The sequence below is a fragment of the Thunnus maccoyii genome, chromosome 13 (genome assembly GCF_910596095.1).
Source record: "Thunnus maccoyii chromosome 13, fThuMac1.1, whole genome shotgun sequence".
NCBI lineage: Eukaryota > Metazoa > Chordata > Actinopteri > Scombriformes > Scombridae > Thunnus > Thunnus maccoyii.
Window position 1 is genome coordinate 32265985 of NC_056545.1, and position 16256 is coordinate 32282240.

General features: G+C 39.2%; 1 protein-coding gene across 2 annotated transcripts; it reads right to left on the reverse strand.

Annotated features, from left to right (window-relative positions):
* Nucleotides 1-201: 201 nt before the first annotated feature.
* tiprl (TIP41, TOR signaling pathway regulator-like (S. cerevisiae)) lies at nt 202-14026 on the reverse strand. Of its 2 annotated transcripts, none has more exons than XM_042431949.1 (8): nt 13718-14026; nt 11799-11926; nt 8997-9176; nt 7560-7659; nt 7274-7405; nt 6749-6844; nt 6541-6603; nt 202-922 (listed from the first exon to the last, which is right to left on the reverse strand). In XM_042431949.1, exons 2-8 carry the CDS (start codon nt 11921-11923, stop codon nt 794-796), a joined length of 825 nt encoding a protein of 274 aa, XP_042287883.1. In that variant the 5' UTR covers nt 11924-11926; nt 13718-14026; the 3' UTR covers nt 202-793. The 2 variants fall into 2 exon arrangements, with proteins under 2 accessions (XP_042287883.1, XP_042287882.1); XM_042431948.1 differs by having other exon boundaries at nt 13694-14026.
* Nucleotides 14027-16256: the final 2230 nt, after the last annotated feature.

A 16256-nucleotide genomic window follows, 5' to 3' on the forward strand; every position in this document is an offset into this window, starting at 1 on the left:
AGAAACTAAACAGAGATCACAGGCTGATTTGCAAATCAACATTTTGCTGGGATCAAATTTGGGGATTTGGAATGAATGGGGGGTACTTAAACATATTGTCAGTAAAAAATAACCTTTTTGACAACGTTTTTGCACAGATTAAGTTAACCATCATAGTAATTCATCAACAGAAAACAAAACTACAGAAAAAGCAAAGCAAGCTAGTAGTTACCCAAAAAAATTTATGCAGCCACAGGGTTTGACATTTTCACACAAATTCTGGAGGTGTTTACTTGCAAATGGAAAACAAGCTTATTCACCTTCCACAAGTCACTGCAGAAAATACAGTAGTCATATTTCCAGAAATTCGCGATTACTTTCACTTTAAAAAACACAAAGCTGTTTTATGTAGCTTTTTTACAAACGCATTACTGAAGTGGAATCAGCTATCTTCCCAAGCCTTATGTCAAAAGGCTATTCAACTTGACAGTGAAAAGTATACACATAAAACAAAATCAGTTCAAATGAACAAACCCAAAATTGAGACCAAAGTGTTTAACTGGTTAAAGTTTCACTGATAATACAGTGAAGCTTGATACAATATTATAACATAATATATATTGAAACTGTATGTCAGATTTCAGTGTCTAAAGAACACACCATCACAGTGGTCACATATAAAAACTACTCCTGTACAGATATTTGAAGGGAAGATCAATGGTTGTTATGTTATTGTAAGATTATCAATGTAATGTAAGACTAGTATTACTCTTTTTCATCATGCAACATCAACATGGACGTTATAGTATTCTGGTCACTGAAGGTCTTCATTAACAGTCTGAGGCTGCATCACAGGAAGCTCCAGCTTCTCACACTCTGTCAGCTTCAAGGTTAAATGCTTGGCTATCTCATTAGGATCAGTGTACAGTGCAGCAGGAACATTCTGAAGGAAAGAGTAACATCTGTGTTAGAATGACAACAAAAAATAGTACATAGAGATTTGTTAATATAAATAAATATATAAATATTACCTGTCAGTATTTTAATGCACATTCTTCTAACAAAAGCTGTACATAAAATCTTGTGACAAAGGATTAATTTATTTTATTTTATTTAATGTACAATAAAATATATGGTGATGAAGAATGCTATATGGTGGTAAAGAAAAATTTTACAAATGCTGTTACATAAGCAGGATTTGAGCAAATGTCTGTCATAGAGGCTTTTTATTTTTATGATGGAATATAGAAAGCTTATATGCAAATATAAGGTAATGTTGGGATTCTTTTTCAAATGCAAAACATTGGTAAATTTCTTTTGTAAGTATTGGTGGTGTAGGGAGTTTTATGCTGTGGTGATTAACAAAGGTTTTACAGTGCTGCTTGAAAGTTTCTGAACCCTTTAGAATTTTCTCTTTTTCTACATAAATATGACCTAAAGTGTGATCAGATTTTTACACAAGTCCTAAAACTAGATAGAGGTAACCCAATTAAACAAATGAGACAAAAACATTAAACTTATTCATTTATTTAGTGAGGAAAACTGTCAAATCTTACATATTTGTGTCAGGCAAAAGTATGGGAACCCTTGCTTTCAGTAACTGCTGTGACCCCTTTTGTAGCAATAACTTAAACCAAACGTTTCCAGTAACTGTTTATCAGCCCTGCATATCAGCTTGGAGGAATTTTAGCCCAGTCCTCCTTACAGAACAGTCTCAACTCGGGGATGGTGGTGGGCTTCTTTGCATGAAATGCCTGCTTCAGGTCCTTTACGGCATTTCTATAGGATAAAGGTCATTGACGTGGCCATTTGAAAACATTGACTTTTTCTGCTTTAACCATTCTTTCGTAGTGCAACCTGTGACTTTAGGGTTGTTGTCTTACTGCATGACCCACTTTCTGTTGAGCTTTAGTTCACAGACGGATACCTTGACATTTTTCTGTAAAATTTGGTACAACTCAGAACTCATACTCCATCAATGATTGCAAGCCGTCCTGTTACTGCCACCACCATGTTTCACACATGGGATAAGGCTCTTATGCTGGACTGCAGTGTTTGCTCATTGCCAAACATAACTATGGTGGGGAATAACAATGGTGTAGGATGTATTTGATTTGTACATGATCTGCCTGACAGTCGACTGGTGGAGTCCAAACTCTTTAGAAATGGTTTTGTAACCCTTTCCAGCCTGGTGAGTATCAGCAACTCTTCTAAGGTCCTCAGTAATATCCTTTGTTTGAGCCATGACACACTTCCACAAACCTGTGTTGTGAAGCTCAGACTTAAATAGTGAAGACTCAAATTTCTCTTCTTTAAATAAGGCAGGGCCTCCCAGACTCATACTTGATTGTCATCCCATTGATTGAAACACCCAACTCTGATTCCCTTTCAAATGAATTGATAATCCATGAGGTTCACATACTATTGCCAAGCACAAATATGTAACATTGGATTATTTTCCTCAATAAATAATGAATGATTATTTTTGTCTCATTTCTTTAATTGATGTCTCTTTATCTAGTTTTAGGACTTGCATGGAATTCTGATCACCTTTTAGGTCATATTTATGCAGAAATAGAGCAAATTCTAGGGTTCACAAACTTTCACAAACTTTCAAGCAGCACTGTATGTCAATTCATAGTGGCATGGGGAGTATTGTTAATTTCCTCAAAAAAACTGACAAAATGTATCACAAAATTAGTTGCAGTGCTCTTTAATGGACAAACTAGGCAATAGCTACACTGATAATAAAATAGCTGAAGCCCCTGTCTTACCGATTTATCTGCAGTTAGCTCTGTTTACATTGTGTTTATAACAAATATTACATACAGCGGATCAAGTTTAACATTATATAGAGTAAATTGTGCTAAAACATTAAACTACTCAATCTTTCTCCCATGATATAACTACCGGAGTTTGTCTATATAACACAACTGGCAAAGTTAGAACCACAGATTATCTTCCTCAGGTTAAGTATAAGTGAATATACCTTTGTTTAATTGGCAATTTAATTCATTATTAAATGTGACATTGCTATATACTTGTTATGGAATTTTCTTTAGGGGTTACAAATTTGAATGACAAATTGGGTCAAAACTGAGCCTTGAGGTCACACTGTAATTCTCAATCTCTCCTCGAGACTTCAGCTGTCTGTGATGTTTTGGTGAAAGCAGAGACCTCTCTGATAAAGAGTATATCAGCATTGCCATGGTAAGCCAAGGCCATAGAGGACCCTTCTAGACAACACAGATAGGTGGAATGTGTAGTCAAAATGTGTTGACAATGACCTGAGGCTCAATGCAACGTGACTTAAGGTGTCACAGGTAAAGTGCAGTCCTTTGTTGAGAAACTAGTGAACCAGTTAGACTAATTTTTCATATTGTAGGCCGATCTGCTTGGGTTAAGGACTAACACTCAGACTTTCAGAGGACAGATCGGGAAGAGACGGCATCTGAGTTACACCAACTTGGATGTTCACTGTTTAAGGTTCTCCTTGATCAAGTAACTTCAATGAACATTCTCTATATTAAGACATCAAAGGCTTGTGTGTGCTTCTCTCCATCGAAGTGTTGACCATTGCTCAGAAATATCCACAACACTACTTATTAGCCTTAGCTATCTTATATCAGAAGTTTTCTTTCAGAAGTTCAGGTTCACCGTTTGCCTAATATTCTAATTTGGGAGAAATCCTCCTGATTGTCCTACATAACCATTTACCAATGGAGTACACTGGACTCTGACAAAGGCAAGTTCTATTGACTGAGACAAACAGTTCTCAAGGTGCTCAGGGGTGTTAGCTAGGTAGACAGACACAGAGAAACACATGGGTAGTGAACCTCAACAGAGCAAAAGAAGAAGAACAAACAAACAAATTTTCCAAAGATAGAACAAATTATCCCTGTTTTCATTCCACCAAATAGTTCTGTTATTTTTGTAATGATATGCTGCCACAACATCTAAATATCAATAAAAACACTTCTATTGCCTTCGCAGAATTCTATTTAATTTGAAATTTTGGAAGGGGTGTTTGTCACACCCATGCCCCAGACCCATAAAATATCAAATTTTTCCACCACTTCTGACGAAGGTGCAAAGTTTGACAACTTTTTGAGCATCTTTAGCCCCTTAAAAATGCATTTCTTTTGGGGGGAAAAAATAGAAAAAAAAAGAAGAAGAAATAATTCCTTCAGCTACAAGAGGGCCTTCACACTCTGCTAGGTGCTTGGGCCTTAATTAAAGTTGCAAGCAGCAATGATTTGGCCCTTGCACCTTTGTGCACGTTGGAGTTTGCAGCAGTCAAAGGGCTTTTATTGCAGGCATGTGGATGTCCTCAGGCATGGGCTTTTGCTGGACGTTGTAACAAGTAGTTCAATATGATTTCCTGTGTCCACTATGTGGCACTAGGGAGCACCCACAATTGTGTGTCATTTCGCTGTATATCATGTGTAGACCACACCATGTGAATTTCATGGAAATCGGATGATGTTCTTCATATAGGGCTGACTTCCTGTTGTCAGTAGGTGGCACTATGACCATGACTCAATATTGATATTTAGATGTGTTCAGGCCTGAACTCTGAAGCAGCAGGTTGGACAATGTACATTCAAGTTGCAACAACTTCCCACTTCATGGCAAAACATTGAAGTTTGCGGTGTTGCCACAGCAACAGCATATAATGAAAACTCAAGAGTTTGATAACTTTTCATTGTAAAGGTCTTTAAATGACACTGATCAAATTTGTAGTCGGTTGAGTTAAATTTCTATGAGGACTTTGTTAAATACAATGGCTGCAAATTGCAAAAACTGTGCTAAAATTGCAAAGTAAATTCAAAATGGTTAACTTCCTGTTGGACTGAGGGTATGGCTCCCAGAGGCTTTTTTGTGTGCCTGGAAATGATTCATGGGCCTACCAAATTTCCTTCATCTATGTCAAAATTAACTTTGACTTTGAAATATTCTAGGAGGCGCCCTCGAGTCATTTTGCCACACCCAAGTCCAACAACCATATCAGACACCCCTTCTGACGCGTGTGACAAGTTTTGTGAATTTTTGAGCACCCATAGCCCCTCAAAAACAGCTTCCTGTTTCATGGCGAACAATACATTGCCATGGCAACAGCTTTTGGTGAAAACTCAAAAGCTTCACCATTTAGCATCATCAACGTCTTACAATTTAGCTGCTGTGGAGCGGCTGTGGCTCAGGAGGTAGAGCAGGTCATCCACTAATCGGAAGATTGGCGGTTCGATTCCTGCCTCCTCCAGTCCACATGCGAAAGTGTCCTTGGGCAAGATACTGAACCCCAAATTGCTCCTGATGGCTGTGCCATCAGTGTGTGAATGTGTATGAATGGTTAGTTTCCTCTGATGGGCAGGTTGGGACCTTGCATGGTAGCCCCTGTACCCATTCAGCATATGAATGTGTGTGTGAATGGGGCTCGTAGTATAAAAGCGCTTTGAATGGTCGGAAGACCAGAAAAGCGCTACACAAGTACAGTCCATTTACCATTTAGCTGACCAAATTTTAGGTGGATCTGTTTAGCCTGCTAGGAGTAAACAGTAAAAGTATGGGGCCTATAACTTCCTGTTGCCAGTAGGTGGCGCTATTAGTATGATACAATATGGGCCTGTCCATGTCTTCGGACCATGACTATTATCAAACATGTGAAATGTGGGAAAGATCTGACCATGTGGAGTCGAGTTACAACAGTTTGTTATGCAATGGTGAAACATTAAAATTCGCCATGTTGCTACGGCAACAGCGTTCAATGAAAACTCACAATCTTCACAATATAACATCATCAAGGTCTTAAGGCTTGTCTGACCAAATTTGAAGGAGTTGTGTTCAACCTCCTAGGTAGAGGTCGTAAAAGTACAGAACCTGGAGCCTCCTGTTGCCACTAGGTGGCGCTATGACTATGATTCAATATTGACACATAGATGAGGCATTAAAACCCGGACAAACTGCGACAAGGCCATGTCCAGATCCGAGGCCGACTCCATTCGGACGATCCATCAATCCTTTACACTCAGCACTTAGTCCTCTTCCCCCCTTTATATTCAAAGTATTTGTGTGGTGTCGTTCCCTCCTTTTCCTTTATTATTTTGGTATATTTCGTCATGAAATAAAGGGACAGGTTGACACATGCACTGTACTGCACTGAAAAGCCCACTGAGATAGTCTGTGTGCATACTAACTTCCACACCAGGTGCTCAAGCTGTAAAGACTGATAATTACACCTTGAGGTGGACGGGCAGTCCACGCCTTTACTTGAAGAGTTTACAAACTTTTATGTAAACAGTGTCACGGCTCTTGTCAATCAGATGTAATTGTCTTTTTAATATGCTGTTTTCACAGATAATATAGTTATTTGTGGAATTTGTTTGTGTATTTGCAGATCTGTTTTATACTTGCAAAATGTTTTTGTGAGTTTGCAAATCTTTTTTTGTATTTGTGGAAGGAGATTTATATTTACAGATTACACATTCACACATGGATTGTTGATCTGTTCACACAAATAATATTGGGACAAATCTATCTTGATAATGATCTGTCATAGCTCACCTTCAGTTCTGTTATGTTGCTTTCCCTTGTGCTGAACTCTCGTAGCAGGTAATTCTTTCCAGCCTGGAATCAAAAACAGCATCACAATTTGTTACTTATTAGAGGCCTCACCATAGGCAGTGTGGAATAACCTCTGCTGCATTTAAATTCTATGACTTGCTCATTATAAAACCTTGAACTTCATCTTGGCTGGAGAAAACCAACTTGCCTCATGATACAGTCGCGTGTCATTTATTCTGATCAGCACTCCATCCACTCGTAGGAAGAAACGCAGCAACAAGAAGAAACTTGTGGGCATCACCCTCTGTATTATCAATAAGACACACATCAAGATGTTAACACTGCAGAGTCCCTCTTGCAGAACTTATTAGCTCAAACGGTTTGCATACAACATGATATGATACAGTACATTACAAAAATACAAAAAGCAAGATTTGGAATCAGTCCATACATCATCACGCCTTTTCTGAACTTGGTGATCTTAAACAAATCAATCACTGAACTTTGCCTTCTGAGCTCTCCCTTAATCCCAGAATGCACCTGTGAAGAAGCTCCAGGAGCTGACAGCATTTTGCCATTCTGAGCTTCTGCCTCCGTAAATGAGGCATGAATTACATGCAGATTTTGGCCAAATGATCAATTAAAAGCTTAGTGCACATTTACATTGCTCTTAAATGGTATCTGGTCTTCATTTGGATTAATAGTATCAAGTGTGACTGTAGGCAGCACTCACAATTTTGACGCTGATCATTGAGACTCCGTGGTCATGCAGCTCGTCCTCAAACAGCAGAACCTCATCAAAAAACATGATCTGTTCCCGAGCCTTCAGCTTCTCCATGTCGATACGTTCCGCTGTCTCAGTTGCCTTCAGATGAACAACAAATAAAAATGAAACACAGGAGGAAGTAGAGGTGCTCAAAGACACAAAATCATTCTCCATATTTCTAAGACTTTTGACAATATACAAAACAAAGGTAGTGATAATACTGTGTTTCACTCACTTACTGAAAATGACCCACCTTTATCTGCATACCGTCTCCTATCAGAGTGCCTCTGTAGTCTGTGGTGTATGTCCAGTCGTAAGGTCTCACCACCTCTTGGGAGTGTTCAGAATCAGCTCTAGAAAGAGATCAAAGATTCATGTTTAGTTATTCCTGAAAATGTCCCTGCTTGTGAAATCTGTGATCTCCTGTTGTCTAAGAGAAGGGGTAAGGGATAATGGGCTAAAAGTGGGTTGAGCACAATATGCATTACTGCTTGAAAATCCTCAACAGAGTTTTGATAACAGGTCTACAGGTGAAAAGGCTAAAGAGTACAATATATTCTATATGGTGTTTTTCCATTGTTTTGGGGGTAGTCATGCCAAGCCATGCCGGGAACACTTGAGTTGAGGTGGTGCGTTGCCAGTGCCAGTTTTCCATAACACAGCACTGCAAGGTAAAAGAAGTTGCTCACCTGCTGGAGGTGTAATGGTTTGCAGAAAATGCAGTAAGTCTGTTGTCTACAGCTCTTCATCAAACATCTTACTGTGGCTGTTTCTGTTTGTACTCTTTGTCCTATCATTATTTCTAACTGATTCACTGAAAAAAAATATCTCTAAATATCTCCAGATCTTGTGTACACCTGTTTCTATTGACGAATAGCGCCACTAACGAAGCTCTGCTAATTCAGCTATAAACACATTTCATTTCCTATAAATTCTTCAAAATAAAAGTCTCCCTTTATTGTATTTCATCAGCAGTAACTTAAGACAGCTCTGATACAGCTGAAAGTGGCCAAGAAACAGTAAAACACTTATCTGACATACAAACAGGAACACAGGGGAGAAACTAAACTTCAAACCACAAAAATTCAGTTAGAAGCTGAGAGCTGAACACACACAGATTTTTGAAAACAGCTTTCTGTCTGGTCTCCAGCACAGACATGAGCTGAGTTTACAACACACTGCTTGTTTGGGGGGGAGAAGGGGGGCTCATCATGGGCTGGCTGCGGTTGGTCCTGCAAGTGAGCAGGACCACTGCAGCGTGATTGGCCATGGTTATCCCCTGCTGTTAGGCTGTAGCGCATTTCATTGCGGGTTGGCTTGGCTTGGCGTGGCTAAGGCAGACTGATCCAAACTAATGGAAAAACCCTATTATTGACCCTTTGACTACCAAACCAAACTGACAGGCTCAATAGTGGCAGATGGAATACATGCCAGATTTCAAAAAGATTGTGGAAAACAAGAAGTAGTGTGCTAGAAGAAGTGGTGTGCTGTCATTGTATCTCACTGGAGTTTGGAGCTTGCGTGTGTCTGCCAGGGCATTTGTTTGTTTCCTTAAAGTAGTATGGCTGTTCTTTTAGCTCTCAGTGTCTGAACGGTTGGCCACACCTATTTAGAGTTTTGACATATCAAATGTTAACTGAACAATCCTCAAGCTGTGGCCTTTAGTAACACATTATAATGTTCATCTTGCCTGCTCTCCTGCCATTCCTGAGCACAGGCCACCTTGACAGCATCCTCCATGTTGTTGACTCTCTTAAGGGCATCAATTGCATTGAATTCGATGCCGAAGCCATCTTTGTGCTGGATGCGCAGGACGTTGTCCCCAAACAGCATCTCTGGAAGGGAGGGCATGCTCATCTCCTCTGCCAACCTGGGAAGTCAAAAGTAAACATCTGTTTAATGTAACAATGCATCTTTCTGAAAAGAAAAAACACTTCAGGTCTATATTCACTAATGTTGCTTGACTTAAGATGTCCTGTGGAGATTGCTTGTAAAAAAAGTTACTGTATGTTTTACATTAAGTGTTGCTGACAAAAACGCATATTGTGTGTACTTAAACTCCAACAATTGTGCTAAATGCATTTCCTCCCCCATAAAACATTTGCAAAGCTGTTTAAAGTCCCCCTCCACGGAAAAATGTGTTTTATTGTTACCTCAGAAGGCTGTTTTCACAATCACCCAATAAAAGGTGAAGAAAGTTTCTTTGTATTCACCATAAATGTGAGTTTAAGGGTTGTACCTACGAGTATGATTTGTGACATCACAACTAGTTTGAAACCAATTGTGGTCCAGTATGCAACTTACACAAGTGTGATGTGGAAACTCAATGTTCAGAAATTATACTACCTATAACCTACTGATACTTAACCCATTAAACTCTAGAACGCAACCTTAGGCGTAGCCTCAACCTGTCATCCTAAACCTGCATTAAGTGATTCTGTGTCCATTTGGGGGCAGTGCAAACAAGTTGTATACACAACACTGATATATCATCACCTTTTAAGTTGACATGTGGCAAACAGTTGCTTATTTACAGAATAACATTATCATTCATTTAAAGTCTGGCTAGCTGGTGAATGCAAGTCCAATATTCTCCTTTAGCTCTGTTTTTGAGCTTTACCAACTCCCGAGGGAAATATCTGTCTCTTTAGCTGCTAAATGCTCCATGTTCACCAGCTAGTCACCAACTGTGACTGAGTTAGTAATTGCTACCTTTTTCTCTGAAAACAGCAGCCTGCTGCGGCTGAAAACGACGCTATGAGAGTGCTGAGAGTGAACCAAAACAGTAAAGTTGTAGCCAGACAGCTAAACAATGAGCTGAAACTCGCTATAAAGCTCAGTAAAGCAGAGGGAAGCTGCAGAGTCGCTGATAGATATTCTCTGTAGGTTCATCCGAGCGACACCACTGCATCTCTCTAACCTTCTGTTGTTGCTCACAGGCACATAAGAGTCTGAGCTATGTGCCACCGCTGCTGCCACCTCCTTCTCTTCGCTCTTTTCTCCATCTCCTTCCCTACTTTCTCCTCCTTGACCTCTCAGGAGTCCCTCTGCAAGACCATTGGCCATTGGACCACTCTGCTTCCCTGGCTGTTGGTGCCACTTACAGAGGTTTTGGATCTGGCTCCTCATCCTGCATCAGCCTCACCTCATTTCTCTCTCTCCCCTGTGTGAATGATATCATGTCTCTCTCTCTCTCCCTTGTGTATGTGGTTTCCTGTCTCTCCTCCTGTGTGTGTGTGTGTGTGTGTGTGTGTGTGAATGGTGTGATGCGAGTTTTCCCTGTGGGTGTGTTTAGTCTGTCCTCCTCTCAGGTGTCCACGGTGATGGAGGTCGCAAGGCTCAGGTCCTATCTGTTTGGTAGCACCTGGAAATTGCTCGATGTCCTTATGATCATACATATTACAAATCATTATTATTTTGTCATTTTGGCTGTTATCCATGCTGTAGTTTCCGTAGTTTGTGTTCTATTCTGTACACACAATATCTATTGCATGTCTGTCCTGGAAGAGGGATCCCTTCTATGTTGCTCTTCCTGAGGTTCCTTCCATTTTTCCCCTTTAAAAAGGGATTTTTTGAGGGCGTTTTTCCTTATTCAAATTGAGGGTCTAAGGATAGAGGATGTTGTATTGCTGTACAGATTGTAAAGTTGCCTGAGGCTAATATGTGATTTGCAATATTGGGCTATACAAATAAAATTGACTTGACTTGATTTGACTCTCACATCACACATTGTTATTTAATTCACAGTCATAAGACATTGTTTATAGCCAGTGTACAAAAAGGGGGGGGGGGGGGGGTCTGGGACCCCTTACAGTTTGTAAAATCTCAAAATTATATTTTAGGGGGGGTCTCAACAATGTGTCTAATTATTTTCGATGTATCTAAAACAGTAAGGTTCAAAAACTTGTATTGTTTTTAAAATAACAATAATAATATATTGCTGTCAAAGTGTTTACAACATTTGACTGCAATTTGCTCTGCCTCTGCATATTTAAAATGTCCAATAAAATGTGAATGTGAACTAATTCTGACTAGAAAATAATTGTCCTTTATTTATCCTGAGGATTTTCCTCAAACAGTCCTTAAATCATAGAACAAACACAACTAGACCAGTAAAAAAACAACCATGCTTGCTCTCGTATAGTTACTTGGATCTAGTGGCTGATGTATGCCTACTCTGTTTTGTAAGTTCCGCTCATGGCACTGAGATCCACCAACTGTCACAGGTTATTCGCACACTGATTATAGCCCTTGTACACTGAGCAATGCAGGTGTAGGGAGTTACAAAACTGCATCTGTGCAGGTCTCTGCCAAAATACAATACCATCTTTTTTTGGCTGCATAATTATTTGTGCAAAAGGAGTTAAACAAAGCAGAGCTGCAATAACCTGAGTAAAACTGTACCGACCAGAGGGTCCAGAGTTGAACAAATCAAGTAAGAAGACAAATAAATATCTGTTCCTGTACCTACTAAGTAAGAGCAACATCTCACCGTTCAATGTCTTTGGATTTCATGATGTGGTTTTTGGCAGCAGTCACTTTCCATGGTCCAAAGGTGAAGTCCTGCTTACTGCTCTTGAAACCATGTGACATCATTGTGGACAGAGAGGCCAACATCAGCTATAAGAGAAAGAGCAAATTTTTCAAACAGATTGGACGGACAGACACTGCGATAAGGGGTTGTAAGAACCTTTTCACTCATAATAATACTGGTGATTAATTATGAGTTTCCAAGGGGTTGCTATGGCCACAGTCAAGCTGATGATTTGCTTCCAATGATTCTGTATGTTTGAGGTTTGCCCAAATTACAATAAGTCCCTGCAGCTCTTCACCTGACCACTTAATTGTGCAAAACAGATCCACTGTATGGTCAAAAGTATGAGGACACCCAATCAAAGTATGTGGACAGCTTCACTTTTCTCATCTTTCCACCAGACAGAGGCTTGCTACCATTCAGCCACAGGAGCATTAGTGAAGTCCAACACTGATGTTTGGTGATAAGGTCTGGCTCACTGTCAGTGTTCCAGCTCATCCCAAATGGGTTGGATGGGGTTAAGGGATTTGTGCAGGCAGTTTGTTTTCCACATCAAAAAGGGGAAAAGCATTCCTTTATGGAGCTGGCTTTGTGCACTAGGGCATTGTAAAGTTGAAAAAGAAAAAGGCCTTCTCTGTTGAGTTTGCATTAATAGTATGATTACATTTCTCATTTCACATTGTAGGTGGTTAACATTTACAGAGCATGTAAAAACAAAAGTTCTGCAGTTTTGGACCTGTAAAAGGTCAGCACCATCCTAAGGATCTGGGCTGGCAAAACAGCAGGTCTAATACTACAACGTAGTAGTTAATGCAGACAAGAAAACACACATATAAACAAAAAAGATAAGAGGACAACTAAAACTGTCTGGAAGTAAAAAAAAACAACTGGTAAACTCACTTTCATGTCTGATAACTAGACTGATGTGTTTACATAATTCAGCTCTATTTTATAACCACCAAGTTTTATGTTTATTTTGAATGGCTTTACCTTATAGATAATTTTATTTGTAACTGTCTTTTGTGCTGTTGTTTTTTTAAAAATTTTATTTGAGTTTTTGTATTTTGCTGTTATTTTTGTTTTATTTTTATTTGCCTCTGCACTGGAAAGGACTTTGTGCTCCTAGCTTGAAAAGTGCTATACAAATAAATTATTATATTATTATCATTTGTTGATTTACACCAATTCAAAAATTGAATTGTTGGCACATTTATTGATCATTTTCTACAATTTGTACACTGCATGATTTACTTAAATGAATAATTTAATGTACTTATAGTCAAATCAGTTTGTTAATTATTTTAAAAGGATCTCTGCAGCTCCCACAGAGAAACAGAGAAAGCTATAAAGTTAATCACTTTATAATTTATTGATGAATAATGTTAACATTGGCTAATAAGCGTAGTTAAACCCAGTATACATCATTGTTAACCCTATTCAAACTTTCGACCGAATTAGTTCGGCAGCTAAGTTACCCATTATATAAATTTTCAGACACACTGGAACATAACGTTAAACATTTGCGTCGTTGTATAGATGAGCTGTTTTTTTAATATAGATTTTTTTTTTTTTTTTTTTTTTTTTTAAAAACTATCAAAAGCAATTTGAAATGTATTTTCCTTAGTTTCTGAAAGGGATGATATGTATACAGCTGTAGAACACTTGCTTTAGCCCCAGTTTTTGTGTCTCATGTATTATCACAAAATTAGAATGAATTAACCAGCTTCGCTTTGCTTCAAAAATCACATTCCTTGTGGTGGTTGAAAATTAAAGACAGTTGTCTTAAACCAGAATGAATATTGGTCTGTACAACAGCATGTTGTGATGCATTACAGAAAAAGAAATTCGTTTACCTTACTGTTGTTGTCAACTGTTACCTGTCATGGAGACTACTAGAGTGCGCCGGTAAAAAGTGACCGGTTACGCTTGCTACGCTCACGCTGTGGTTCCGCCACTTCTTCACTGTGGGTGCATCCCAAGTCTCTTAAAATGCATCCACGTTTCGCTCACTTGCGTCTTAGGATGCACCCCAAGTCTCTTAAATTGCATCCACGTTTCCGTCACTAGCGTCTTGGTCCCTCCCACCGTGAATGCATGGAGAGACAAAAGCAAACCAAGCGAGGAGAAAGGAAACGAAGAACTTTGTTTTTAGAGACATGAGACGTCCTTTCCTCTGAAGTGTCACGTGAAGCGACGTCCGTTTCTGATGACGGCGGCAGCTGATCACAGCTGGATCAGCTGTCAGTCCGCTTTAACGGCTGCTTAAACTCCCGATGGATTTTTGTGTCTGCACGCACGTGCACAATGCTGACACTAATAAAGGTTCACAGTTATCACCGCCAGAGCAGCTGTTTCCTCTCTGCAGCCTGTTACCTGTTGAACAAACACCTAAATAAAAACAAACATAAATAAAAACCTGCATTCTGCATTTACATCGTGTACTGTTTCCTGCTCAGAGGCACAGGAACCATTTCTACTCGCAGAATGCGTTTATACTATTTATGATTATTTGCATCTGTATTTTTTGATATTCTGATTGTGAATTCATTATTTAATGACCCAGAATATGATCAGAGTCTTCTGAACACTGGGAAATATGTATTTGGCTAAATGTTTCAGGGAAAATGGAAATTATGTAACTCATATCAAATCCGACGCTCAGGAATTTTCAGCCTCACATGTGACTGAATGGACGATAAATTACTTAAAATATAAACGTGTTTAACTGATATTATGGATAAAATTAAAGTCAGGGAGAGTCTGTCTGTCAGCAAGTAAAAGTTTAATGGGGGAAATAACAGATCATGAAAAGAAAAATCTTCCTAATAAATGAAGAAAGTTGTTTATGGTTCTTTTGTTGATCAGACTGACAGTTAACAGAGGAGACGAGGAGGCACAAAATAGAGAAATGAGAAGAGTCCAGAGACTTGAGATGTACTCCTTTCTTCTTCTTCTTCTTCTTCTTCTTCTTCTTCTTCTTCTTCTTCTTCTTCTTCTTCTTCTTCTTCTTCTTCTTCTTCTTCTTCTTCTTCTTTTGTAATTTGCGGCAGATTAGACGCAGCAAAGGCGTATTGCTGCCCTCCACAGGTAATTTGTAGAACTCAATTGAATGAGTTAGGTCTTTAAATGCAGAGTCTAGTGCGTGAGTCCAGTGTGATTAGTCACAGTTTTTGTTGTTTTAAAATGTTCCACGATGAGTATTAATTTCAATGAATGATCTGTAGCTCCAATTTCTGACAGCTCTGCTTGCATGATGCATCTCTCTGTGTGATAGCTGGTGCATTCCATCAAGACATTATTCACAGTTTCTGCCTCTCCACAGATGCATTTTCCATCCTTGTGCTTACCAGTGCCAGCCCTTGATTCAGTGCACAGTGACCCAGTCTCAGCCTGGTTATTTGGCTGTAATTCAAGGAATTATTATTATCATTAGGGCCCGAGCACCGAAGTGTGAAGGCCCTCTTGTAATTAAAGCAATTATTATTCTCTATTATTATTATTATTATTATCATTATTATTATTATTCTCAAAGAAACACATTTTTGAGGGCCTAAACATGCTCAAAAACTTATGAAACTTTGCACGATCGCCAGAAGTGGTGAAACTGTATCCCCTGCGGCATGTTTCACTGACATGCATAGAAATCGGTACACATGTATCATGCCCAGACGCACAAAAAAGTCTCTTGGAGCAAAACCGTAAACCCAACAGGAAGTCAGCCATTTTGAATTAAGCGACCATTTCTGGAGATTTGCATGCTTTGCAAATCACCAGAATGAACTCCTCCAACAGATCTCATCAGATTGACTTCAAACTTTGTGTGTGTCATCTAGACTAGTTTGTGATCAAAAGTTATTAAAATCATGAGTTTTCACTGAACCCCCCTGCCATTGCGATGCAGCAAATTTTGATGTTTCGCCATAAAACAGGAAGTCCTTATAACTCCAACATACATTGTCCAATCTGCCCCAAATTTCTCATCCTTCAGGAGGGCCCCATCCTGAAAACATCTATGTGTCAATATTGAGACATACTCATTGCGCCACTTACTGGCAAGAGGAAGTTACTTGTTCTGTACTTTTATGAGCTGTACCAAGCAGGATGAACAGATCCATTGGAAATTTGGTCAGAAAAGCCTTAAGTCTTTGATGATTCCATATTGTGAAAATGGTGAGTTTTCACTGGATAACTTGACTCTGCATGATCAGATTTTTTCCAAACTTCCCATGCTTGATAAGGGTCCCGGTCTGAAGGCAAGTACAGGCTCATATTGAGTCATAGTCATAGTGCCACCCACTGGCAACAACAAGTCTTAAGCACCACTCTTTTGCTAACTACTAGCAGGTCAGCCCAAAACGCATAAAATTTGGTCAGCCTTGATGATGATAACTCCTGAAGCTTTTGAGTTATCATCAA